This window comes from Columba livia, chromosome 1, assembly GCF_036013475.1.
Source record: "Columba livia isolate bColLiv1 breed racing homer chromosome 1, bColLiv1.pat.W.v2, whole genome shotgun sequence".
NCBI classification, from domain to species: domain Eukaryota; kingdom Metazoa; phylum Chordata; class Aves; order Columbiformes; family Columbidae; genus Columba; species Columba livia.
In genome coordinates, this window is record NC_088602.1 from 198,706,378 (window position 1) to 198,719,401 (window position 13,024).

General features: G+C 38.4%; 1 protein-coding gene across 3 annotated transcripts in view; it reads left to right on the forward strand.

Annotated features, from left to right (window-relative positions):
- The window catches only part of PTPN12 (protein tyrosine phosphatase non-receptor type 12), a 77,242-nt gene that overhangs the window by 50,299 nt on the left and 13,919 nt on the right, over positions 1-13,024 (forward strand). For all 3 annotated transcript variants that reach the window (XM_065049161.1, XM_065049160.1, XM_065049159.1), the window contains exon 12: positions 5,641-5,726. In XM_065049161.1, the coding sequence (XP_064905233.1) occupies positions 5,641-5,726 (86 nt within the window). The remainder of the gene's footprint in view (positions 1-5,640; positions 5,727-13,024) is intronic.

Here is a 13,024-nt window from a genome sequence, read left to right on the forward strand (position 1 = left end):
ATGGCCGTCTTGGAAAGTACAAATCAAATGGAATTCCATCAAGTTGGATGTTCTGTATGTAGAAAGAAGAAAGGAAAATTGAGTAAAAGATAAACAACAGAAAGTTAACTATCTCTTTAAAAACATTTATGTTGAATTTTGTCCCTTGACAGTAACAAGTGTGTTACAGTACTGCAAGTCCTTGTTTTACTGTTATTCACTAGTAGAAGCTTTTATTAATAAACACTTCATCTGAAATATGGCACTGCTAGTATTCCCAAGTATCTTGTATTTGTTCCTGTAAAAGTGTCAGAATTCTGTTGCTGCGGTTGATTGCGCTTTTAGAAGCTGTGGAGGAATCAGCTGATCTAAGAAGTTTCATACTCAGAACATTAGTGGTTTGGAAACTCTAAGTGAAAAGACTTTGCTGTCCAAATTCTCTTTACTGTTTTGCAGCTTGGGAGGAGATTTTTGGCCATTGTAGCATTCTAAAAAATCATATATGTCTTCAGAGACATTTATCTTGTTTGCCTGTGCTTGGAAAGTTTTATTTAATCTGAATCATTTCAGTGTATAATTTCAGTCTGAAGTATTTATCTTTTTATCCACTGCTGCTCTGTGGTTCCCATGCTGCTTTATGATAAGAGCAAAAGGAATGCCTCAATTCCTTTTAAGGGAAACCATGAGATTACTTCTGGAAGCATCTTTACAGTAAATTTGCTTGTCCTTTACCAGTGCAGAAAGCTTCTGAATGACATTAAGTATTTCCACTGTGAGTTCCAAAAGAAAATCAATGCATTGCAATTCCTGTACAAAAGGTTTTGAGTTGTGGTCAATGCCTGTGAAATCTCAGTCTAAAACCGTGATGTTCTTTATTTGCTCCAAGTTAGTGACAGCTTTGTTTGCTGATTCAACTGTTGGAGGAGGTAGGTGGGGGAAGACCCACCCTTGGGAGATGATGGCACCATGTAGGTCGCCCTCGCACCCACTGCATCTGCCATGTGAATTCCTCTATTAGCACAGGAACATGAATTAGTCTGTGTTCTAGACTGGATGTAATCTGTGCTTCTAAGTATTTGATTGTCCTTTCATTTGTTCATGTAGTCTTTCATAGACAGATATACACATTTCATATTTATGTATATAATTTTACAGCTTTCTTATAGTGGGAAGCCTGCCACAACAGTATGTGTCTTTCTGTAAGAAAGCAGGATGCTGCACTCAACACTTATTTGACTGATTGCACATTAGTTAATTTGTTTGTGTGTTTGGTTGGTTTTTGGTGGTATCTTTTGGTTTGTTTGTTTGTTTGTTTTTTGTTGTTTTCAATAGTTCTGTGTGATGACCCTTGTGAACTACATATGTTGTCCTGGATTTTCTAAGCTGATACTTTTAAAAATTGTATTCTGCCTGAGAGTGCAACATCTGTCTAGAGAAGCAAGAGAGTGTTGGCTGCTGCCAGTAAGCTGTGATTAGGAAGGCTGGGAGGCTTTTTCTTAATACTGCCATCTGCTCTTCTGAGCGGCTGAGGCCATCCCTGCGAGATACCCTGCAGTCACTTCTACAGTTCAGCTTGCCCTGTTGTGCTCGGTGCTTTTTGTTCTACCTCTTTGCCAATTCACTTACTTTGATATGCGATAGAAAAGGAAATCTGTGAGTTGGTGTCACACAAGGGTGCTCAAAACACAGGTTGTTGGCTCTCTCCTGTGACGCAGAACTGAGAACAAGTAACAGACTTGCTCTGAGAGTTCAGCAAGCCATATTTCTCCAGCAGTAACTGAGCACAACTACTTTAAAATGCTGCAGCATCATGAAGTTGGTATGAACACTGTTTTCTTTCCTGCATGGCTTGGTGCTTTTGGTTACTGCCTTAATCTTTTATCATCTCCACCCTTTGAAGTAGAAATCCTTCATTTACTGGGAAATGAGTTGTCTAAGAGTAAATGAAGCCTTTGCAGAAACATCAGTCTGAGCTAAATAAGCAGAGTAGTCAAGTACCTCTTTTTTGGTGACAATTTCTATAACGTTCATGCTCCTGATATAATGGGACTAGAACAGAGTGAACCAATCCTGATTTTAACCTAATGTAGAAGTGAAACCTTTTGAACACCTATGACATCTGCCTGGAGCCTTCCCAATATATCAAGTTGGAGTAACCACTGAGTTGAATTTAGAAGTACTATTTTGTGTGTGTGTTTTTTGTTGCTTGGGTTTATTTTTTTTCCTAAGGAGTTATTTTTGTAAATTCTCTATGGTTGTGTGTGTGCCTCAGACATTTGAGATTATACACATTTTTGCAAGGTATATCCATATGTTTTATTACTAGTAGCAAAAATAGTGGTGCCTCTTAAGCTACTTCTGCCTGTCTCAACTAGAAACAGCTTCTTACTATATATATATATATATAGTATAAGAAAAGTTTGACATATATTAGCTTCTTTAATAGCTTTTTCATCTGCCTGGGGATATTTTTCAGGAAATGTTCTGTTCACGAACACTGCAAAATATACAAGGACAGGGATACAGTTGCTGGTTTGTTTTCTGGATGAGCTGGTCTCTACCACAGCCAACAGGCACACCCTTTCCCAGTACCTTCTAGAAAACTGAGCATGGAAATGAGACACCTATTCCTCAAAACTCCTGTGCTGGCAGAATTGGACTGGAATACTCCTCTGATCTGCTGTGGGATGGAGAAGTTGGTGGTCAGGGGGAAGAACTCCTTCTGTGGAGTCTCGCTCTTTCTGAGATCTCTCTGCCTGATGGAACTGGGATGTGCTGTTGTGCTGAAACCAGACGAGCAGCCCGCCATGTTCTCAGGGTGCAGTTGTGTTAGTTTTGATCTCTAGTTGTTGATAACAATTAATTAGGGGCTTTTTAGTACAGTATCAATGCTCCAAATATAGTCAGTGGGGCAATTTAATCTGTTACCTTCATCCTCAGCTTACTGGCTGGTTGGTTAGTGGTGAATGAAAAGCTGGATGTGACCTGACAATGTGCACTCAGAGCGCAGAAGTCCCATCGCGTGCTGGGCTGTATCAACAGGAGTGTGGCCAACAGGTCAGGGAGGGGATTCTGCCCCTCTGCTCTGCTCTGGTGAGACCCCACCTGGAGTCCTGTGTCCAGCTCTGGAGCCCTCAGTACAGGACACACATGGACCTGTTGGAGAGGGGCCAGAGGAGCCACAGAAATGATCAGAGGGCTGGAACAGCTCTGCTGTGAGCACAGGCTGAGAGAGTTGGGGTTGTTCAGCCTGGAGAAGAGAAGGCTCCAGGGAGACTTTATTGTGGCCTTTCAGTTCTTAGAGGGGCTTTTAAAAAAAGATGGGGACAGACTTTTTAGTGGGGCCTGTTGCAATAGGACAAGGAGTAATGGTTTTAAACTGAAAGAGGTGAGATTTAGGTTGCACATAAAGAAGAAATTTGTTATGATGAGAATGGTGAAGCACTGGCCCAGGTTGCCCAGAGAGGTGGTAGATGAGACATCCCAGGCCAGGCTGGATGGGGCTCTGAGCAACCTGATCTGATTGAAGATGAACCTGCTCGTTGCGGGGGGTTGGACTAGGTGACCTTTAAACGCCCCTTCCAACTCAAATGGTTCTATGATTCTATGTAAACCAACCAGCCTCAGCTGACTGTTATGGGAGCTTCATTTGTGGTCATCTAAATGTAAGTGGCTTTTATGTGCTAGCTGAATCTCACTCCAAAAAAAAAAGTTGATAGTTACAGGCAGTGGTCAGCAGGACAATGAACTCCCTGTGCAGTGTGTCTGAAAGGGCAAACGCAAGCCACGGAAATAGCAACAATAGGGTATTTCTGCTGGAGTACTTCTGGAATATTGTGTTGAGCGGCCACTTAGTGGAGGAGGTTAGTGACAAACAATAAGGAAGAATAAAAGATTTAATTTATTTCTTCACAGGAAGTGCTTCACTTAGTACTCTGAGGAACAGAATTTGATAATAGACTTTTCACACTAGCAGACAGTGATATAACTATTTTAAAACTAGGAATGGAAATTAAAACATATAGCCAATTAATCTAAATCTTAGTGAGGGTAGTTAGCTCTTGAAATAACTTAGTTATGGTTTCTCTTCCAAAGCTGGAAATGCTTAGCAAATTCAAATGCAACTGTCATGTTTGAAGCAGAAATTAACAGGGAATTCCCTTTTTTGTAAGCCCAGAGAAGGTCAGTGTCCGGCACCCGGTGTGAACAGGCAGGCTGGCAGGTAGTGGGGCCTGTGTCATGAACCTGGTGTTGTGCTTTGAAATATGGTACAGATTTGAAATGTTTGTGGTTTGGTTTTTTATTGTTTTTCAAAAGAAAACTCCTGCAAGAAAAGTGTTTAGGTAAAGTATGTTATAAATTCAAGGTAACACTGAGGCCCTCCTTGGTTTTGTTGTATCTTTGACTGTGGCATGTATATGGAAATGGTATTAATTAATATATCAGTTTTACTGTTTACTCAGCATGTTGTGTGATTTTGATACATATACATTTATATGTACTTGTGCTGAGTCTGTCTGGATTGGAGTTAATATTCTTCATAGCTGCTTTTGGGGTGCTGTGGTTTAGATTTGTGACCAAAACAAAGCAAAACACTGGTGTTCCCACTATTGCTGAACAGTGTTTGCACAGTGTCAACACTGCCTGTTCCTGACCCTGCCTCCCAGTGCACGGACTGGGGGTGCACGGGAGATGGGGAGGGGACACAACAAGGCAGGTGGCCCAGACCAACCCAAGAGCTATTCCGTGATGCCACATAAGAGCAATAGAGAGGGAAAAGGTGGGGGTTTGGGGAAGCTGGCCATCCTGTGCTCAGGAACTGGCTGGCCATAGGGGTGGTGCTGAGTCAATTGCTTTTGCATCACTTGTTTTGTTTGTTTTCTTTCTTTCTTCTACTTTGCTTACTGAACAGTTTGATGTTGACCTACAAATTCTGTTGCCTTTTTTCCCCCTCCATGGTTGGGGGTAAGAAGCAAGTGAGCGAGTGGTTTTGTGGTGCTTGACTGCATACTGGGATTAACCCACAACAATATTTTATATGCATATAAATTTGTATGGATACATATGTATCTAAATATATACATCTATTAAACATATCTCTTATATTTATCATCCTCCTAAAACAAAATAAAAGTCTTTGTGCTTTGCTGATTAAGTTAAACTTCGTTGTATGCAAAGGGGAGGTGATTTGGAAGTGTTTTAGAACAGTGTGCTATATCTTATCCACTTGTCAGTTTACAAGAGCTGAAATTCACTGTTTCCTACTACACTGTAAATTAGTCTTATTTTCAATGGACTGATTGTACAAATTAAAGTAATTTGACTAGGAAGTAAATGCTTTCACTATGAATAATTTGGAGGGCATAAGGGAGCTTGCTTTTACTAACTTGATAGGTTAGCTGTTGAGAATTTTCTCCAATGGATTATACAATTAAAATGTGAAACATAATGTTTGGTCTGAAAAATTTGATGTTAAATATACAAAATAATATTGTGAATTTAGAGTAGAATTTAATCTGTATGTAATTTTGAAAGTCATCTCTATATGATAGCCAAAAGTAAGTGATATTGTCATACATTATTTTCAACTATCACTATGGATCTTAAGTATTGTGTGTATTGACTTTACAACCATGAATGAAAACTTTTTCTTTTAATCAGGATGAAAATAATACAGAGAATGCTGTCAGCTCTTCAGATGCTGAGAAACAGGATTCTCCTCCACCAAAGCCTCCACGGACCCGCAGGTAGTTAACCACGTTAATGTACTGTTTTAAGCTGACAGGTTGACATGTTCTATAAATAATAAATACATTAAAACTACTGATAATATAAGGACTTAAGATGCATTTTTTCTATTTCTAAATAGGAATATATATAATACAAATAGAAGTCTTGTAATATGATCTGTAAATATTGTAAAATTTGAATAGTATGTGTTTGAATACACCAATGCGAGGACTACATGTGAGTAGACAAGGACATGCCCCTTTAGCATTCAGATATATTAGATCTACTTGTGCTCTAATTCAGCGAGGTGATAGTAGCAAAATGTACTCCAAAATAGGCTCAAATAATGACTGATCTCTTTTTTGGAGACAAGAACACAATGAAAAATATCCTTTATTCAAGAAAATGTTACCTCACAGACAAGTACTGCTATTGAATAAAATATGCCAAAGAATGCTTTTCTTAATGAGAGGGAAAGTTGGTCTCACCAGTCCTTTCATTTAACAGGAGAAAAAGAAAATCTCTCTAGCTCTTAAAAGACATAGACTTGACTTTAAGGAAGCCAAAAGTAAAACTGAACTAGCAGATTTGTCCATGTAAAATGGGCATCAAACCCAAGCATTGGCTAAAGAAGCAGCTCTCCTGAAGGAAGCACCTAAGTTTCCTGGGTGCTTTTTGGAAGGCTTGTAGGCCCTTTGGCAGGTGATCTTGCCTGTGCTACAGTACCTGTAGCTAAATAGATATTTAAGGTAAGAACTTGAGTTTCCTGAAGTTGTAGAATGATGCAAGAAACTATCAGCCACTTAATATTCTTGTGTAACTTTTAGTCATGTAAAGAGAGTAGTTTTACTGCTTTAAAAGATAATCAGACTGGAGTAGCGCAAGATCAGGACAGTATTAGGAATTTCTATTCATTTGATACTTCAATGGTTAAAGGTAGAAGATGAGAATTAACCCCTTCTTTCCAATACTGCATTTGGTGGGGTACAAATGATGTGGTGAGGTGAGCCTGGTTTTGAAGCACTAGCAAGATGAGAGCAGTGATTATAGAGTAAAATGAATTTTAAATCCTAAAATATTCTGGGTTTGGTAAAAAAGGAAGTTTAAACATGTGTATTTATATAGAAAATGGAATTGGGTATAGAAAGCCATCTGAGAATTGGTGAGTCAGAATAGGTGGCAGTGTGTGTATATATTTAATATTGCAACATAGTCTTCTTGTCACAGGAATAAATACAGTTTAAAGCTGGGTGTGGAGGTGTTCCACTGTGCCATCAACTAGTAATTTGGACCAGATTTGGAGTATTGCACACCCATTCTGATGAGGGTATCTGAGAACTACCATAAATAGACCTATTGCTCAACTTCTTTAGTGGCCCCAGGGATGGTATTTGCAATAAGATGACTTTGGAAATAATCTATTATAACAGTGACTAATGGTACAGCAGGATAAAAATATAAGTAGCTGTTGTAGCTAACTTAGCATTAGTTATGTGAAGCAAAAGTTGGAGGAGAACAAGGCATTGAAAGAGAGAGGTGGAAATAAGTTAGGGCTTTTCACAAACTAATGGCAGTTTATGCTAGGTAGGTAATAGCATTTTTACCTTTAGATCAGTGGTAAAGTGACTTGATTCAATTACATAGATTAAGATGATGACAGAGTCTGTTATCCTGTGTTCATGATGAATTCCAAGCTCTTCTTGAAATTTGGTCATTGAACTTAGATATGATTTCTGTTCAATGGGTAATTTCTTTATTACTGTTCCTTGAAATAATCTTACGTATTCCTAGTTTTTTTCCATTTTTTTATATGCATTTAATAATAATATATGTGTAATTCATGTTTTAGGCCACATCTGTTCTGCCTTATCTGCATTATATTGGTTTTTACTTGCTGCATTATGAAGTGAAAATCTTTTAATCTGTGCTATAGAACCTGGTCTTTTTTAGGCCTGCTTCCATGAACTCTCCCATCTGCCAGCACTGGCGGGAAGGCTAGTTCCTTAGAGGTGAATAAATGGAAGCTTTTAGCGAAGCTGTTGTCTTTTTCGAATGGAGATAATTTTTTGAAAAACAATTAACTACACTCCTCATGGAAGATGCTTCTGAGGGAAGGCTTCATCTGCCATTCCCACTAACAAGGATGATTTTTCTTGATGTGCGGAGGTAGTTTGACAAATCTGCAGCCTGGCTCGTCAGGACTTGGAGCCAGGTTTTGTGTGCTGTGGATGTTCTGGCACAGGTTGACATCCTTTTCCTGGGGAAGATGGGAGAGCAGAATCCATGAAGGATTCTAATTTAATCCCCATATGGAAAAGGAAACTGTTAAACATGATACATCTCCTTATTGCATCTGTAGCTTTTTTCCCCAAACTGTTCTCTTACAACTTTTTTCATGTCTCCTCTATTATTTTTCTCAACATTGCTGTGACTAAAAATATCTTGGTACAACTATTTTAGGTATTTGTCTGAATCTTTTCTGTAGTGAATGTTTTCACACTGTTTCTAAGAGTCATTGCCTTTACAGACAAGTTCATATTCAGTAACTACTCTGAAATAATCTAGTTTAACACACATTTTTAGTTTGATTTAGGATTTTCTCTGGGAACTTGCTTAAAAATATTTTGTTCAGTAGCATTTTTAGGTTGCCAGCCAAATGTGTGCTTGAGTTGCACATGCATTGCCTCTGAAGAAGTTTGCTGAAGACTTTTGACATATAAGATTGGAAGCTTACTCAGGGGCCATAATTTATCCCTTTGGTATTTGGTTTGGCTTGGGATGTCTTGGATAAGGAGTTCTACACAGTCTAATTGCACTTTTCTTGACTACTTTTATGTCTGTCTCTTCTTGGAAGTTACAAGTATCTTTAGGCTATTGATATTAAATCAGCATTAAATTGGAATTTTGTTTACTTTTATCAACTCACTATGAAGCATCTAACTACTTGTTTTGTAAAGGCTCTGGAATCATACTGTCTTTCAACCTTTCATGACCTTATAATGCTTTAATCTAATTCATACTTGCTGTACAAGATGTAGAAGCAGTCATTTAGGTTAATGTCTATCTGCATTCAATGTCAATGTTAAAAACAATTCAAATATTACTCTTTGTTACAGAGATTAACAACTCATGAGTGCATACATCAGGGCCTCACTCTAGTCTTGTGAAAGTCACCTTGAACTTACATCTATATTACATTTACTTGGAGGACTGCGTGCTTTGTTAGACACGTTTAACTATTTCCAGGTTTAGGCAGGAGGAGGACATAAGGATGCTTTTATTTTATTGTTCAGGTAGAAGACTGTAAAGAACAAAAGTTTAAAATTTACAGTCTAGGACTGTACATGGTTTTGTGTGACTGTACAACTGGAGCTTCTACTTCAGATCTAGAAGCCTTGATTGGTACTTCAGAATTCATAGGGATCTTCTTAATACCCTTAAGTAATAGTCCTTGAAATATTTGTGTGTTAATAATTCATTTTGAAGTATTTGGAAAACAAGGTCATTTATTTTAATCAGGCTTGGTTATAGAAAATTCTTCATTTTCATGTTCAACTGCCATTTGAAAAAGTGGAGAAACAGAGACAGAAACTCACAAAGATAAAAGATGAGGTAACGGCTCTTTTGTATGCGCTGTAGTGAAGAGCTGCGTGCCACTGTCTGAAGGAGAAATGACAAAATACTGGAGCAGTATAACTCTTCTTCAGATTATGCTTGGACTTGAATCTTATGACATTAAATACATTTCAAGGGTTATGTGTAATTCCATTTAATTTTAAGCCCTGCAGAACCCTCTCTTTGCATCTGCTGCAAAGCTAAGATTAAAACCATTGATTGGTGTTCCTTGTTAGTCAGCACTCTGATTTGTATGTTAACAATTAGCAAAAAAAAAGCCTCATGCAATTTTTGCAATAAAAGTTCAGCAGTTGGTTATTTTTATTAATTCCTCATACTTTTGTAAAAGTTATCTGTAGTGTACTCTGACAGCTTCACTGAATGGCAGTTTTTCTTCCATGTGGATGGCAGTGATTTAATGCTTAAGTAGAATAATGTGGCTGTCTAGCTTCAGCCTGCTTACATCGAGTTTAATTTTCCTATTTTAATTATGAGGGAGGATGTAGAGCTTGGTATCTATTTTTGGTTGATCACAGCAGCTGCATTCCATGACCTTGGCATATTTAAAAATAAAACCCTACAATATGCTGTGTGGAATAACCGTGGATTACTTGAGTGGGGTTTTTTTGTTTTGAACACTGGCCAACTTTCATTTAAATCTGAACCCATGGTACCCTGTTTTAATAATATAGCTCTTTTCCATTAGGGCTAGAATGTCTGAGATTTTAAAACATACTAAAAATTTAGAATATATTGTGGGGGAAAAGAAAAAGGCAAAAATAGTGTTGCCGTTGCCGCTGCTTTTTTTCGTGGAAACCTATAGTACTTTTGACAATTCCTTTTTATTTTGACAAATAATTTAAAAACATTATTATTTGGTGCATTAAGGTGAAGGTCTTCAGCATAAGATGCTGCAGCAGCTGCTCAGGTTGTGTGGCAATAAGAGCAATGGAAAAGCTGCCCTGGTCACCTTGGGAAGTTCTATCTGCAGTAATGTATGAGGAAGCGCAGAGACAGCAGAATTACAAGATAATCAGTAGCAGTTGTATATGAAGAGACACTGTCAAGGTGGAGTTATGAGAAGGCACTCCATTTTTTTATTGCACAGCGTAATTTTACAAATGGACTTGAGAAATGCTTGCTTGTGCAATATAAAAAAGCATTGCAGGGTTAATTTAAAGGTCTAGTATGGGAAAGCTTTCTCTTTCTGGTGTTCTTTGGTTCACTGGCTGTTTTCTGTCTCAATATCCTCTTTCATGAGCTTTCTATTAGTTTTCTATTAGTCTATTATTTCTATTAGGTAATTTAAATCACTCTGTTTTTACTGTACAGTCTCCTGTTGTTTGGAATAATATTAGTAGTTCATCTTTGGATAATTTTCTGCCTCTGGGGGGAGAAGTGTCTATAGAGCACAACTGTTGGAGGAAATGCCCAAAGAAAGCACTATGCGGCAGCCCAAAATGCCAGTGTTTCTTTTGCAAGAGTTTTAAAAATATCTATGGACAAACAGAGACCTCTTAAAGGTATACATATCCTAGTATTTCCTCTTTGTAGAAAGAATCAGAACCATTGTTTGCAATGCAGAATATATGAAATAATAATACTATGATGTCAGTAAAATAGAAAAATTGTTACATGTTCATAGAAAACCAGGAAATCCTGGGTGGCATCTATTTCCTTTTTTAAAAAAATACATCAGAATACTATGTAGGCATCCCATTTTCTGAGGATGGATATTATTAAATATTAAATATTAAATAAAGCCAAGAATTCTTTTAATAGGTAATTTCTCGTTTGATCACTGTAAGCTTGCATTTAAGAGTGAGGGAATGCAATTGAACTCCTAATATAATGGGGGATATTTTACTAGCCCTGTTTAGCTGTGTACGAGGAAGATGGTTATCCAGGGCTATGAGCTGCAGGCTGCTGACAGCTGCCGTGTTTCCTGGCTTAGCAGTTCTACACGGACCTCTCAGTGGGCTGTTTGTGTACATGGGGGTTCTGTTTACTAGTGAAGCAAATGAGAGAGTGATTTCATTAAGCAGTAATCAGTGAAGAACTTCATGAATTTTGACTGGTATTATGGGCCTATCATCTCGTCATATCTGGTTTAATGCTAATTTGCTTCTTTAGCTAATTGTAATGCTTATGTCCCTACCATATAAAAAATTAGTTTTTCTGACTGCATGTAAAACTCTGGGTCAGGAAAATGAGGTCAGTAAAAGAAAAACCTCATTTTCAGTGGGAGGATTTAGTGGAGATTACTGAGCATCACTGCTGGTAAAGGGGGCATATAACCATTTTTATGCAAGTCAACTCCCTCTGTCTCTCTCACCCCCTCAGAACACAGGAGAGAAATCCAAGGGAAATTCTGCTGTCCTCCTTAGTGTGTATTAAGTTGGACTAAGGCTGACTTTTTTCTCTTGGCTTATCTTTACTAATACAAGCAAACAGCTTATTCTCAAGTGTGTTCATTTTTCAAGAACATCTAGAGGCAAAACAGCTCCTAAATTACTTTGTATTAAGTTGTTTCGATGTGCTTTGTATTCTTCCTATCTCAATGTAAAGCTAAATTGTAATATACAAGTGCAGGTTGGGGGTTGAACAGAAGGGGTCTCAGGCCCAGCCCTTTGTGACAGGTGTCAAATGAGCAGAGAATGGAGGAGGACACCAGGGAGACCTGCAGGAGGATTTGGGGTTTTCCAGGTACAAAGATACAGTAACTTGTAGAAGATAATTTGGAAGCTGGGGAGCTTGCAGTACTTTAGTGGTGGGCATGTTCATAAACTGAAAATCCAAACAGTTCTCCTCAGTTTGGAGTCCCCTGTATAAGGATTTGGTTACCCATGCCATACTATGATAACTTGGTGCTAATATGATCCCAGGGATACAACTGGTGCTGCGGTCTGTCCAAGGCAGGTCTGCTTTCGGTGTTGTAGAAGATTCAGGTGTGTTTACCTTGGTGTGATAGTCTCAAGATTTGGCACTGGCTAAGTCCTTCTTAGGCCTTGTTTGCAAGGAGGGGAGCTGATAGCATTGCTTTGATTTGGTGTGTGATGTGACATAAAGACCAGTCACAAGAGCCTGTTTGATGCCTTTCAGTCAGGAATTCTTGTGCAAGGGCTTGATCTTCAGCCCTGTTCCCTGGAACTCCTAAAAGCCACCCCGCTCTTGGCCTTATTCCAGCATAGTGGAACCAGCGTGTTTCAGACTTAACACTTTTTTGTGTTCTGTGTAAATGATGCCCTTGGGGAATAAGTGGCGATTCGGTTTTGTAGGTGTTGGGGTTTTTTATTTGTCTGCTCTGCTCTCCAGTAACTGTTTTGAAAATAAGATCGAGATTTTCAAATCCTTCTTGCTTCTTCTCTTGCAAGTGTGAACACTATCAGAAGAAACCTCACCGCGGGTTGCTGTGTAAACAATACTGAAAGGATCTGGAGTATAACTTCCTGCTCTGCGCTTTTCTTAAAAGCCTTTCTACTTTTTTCTTTGTAATTCATTCTTTCTTATTAATGTGTGGTATAAACTATAAATTCTTTGGCCAATAGAGCTGTGGTAGTAGCCCATGTTCTCTCAAATAATAAGGCTTTTTCAGACCTAATAAGAGCAACGAAAAGAAGATGGAGACTTGTCTTGGAAAGCAAAATGCCTTAATCAACAAGTGCAGGAGACAGTGCTAGCCTTTGTCAGTCTTCAAAGT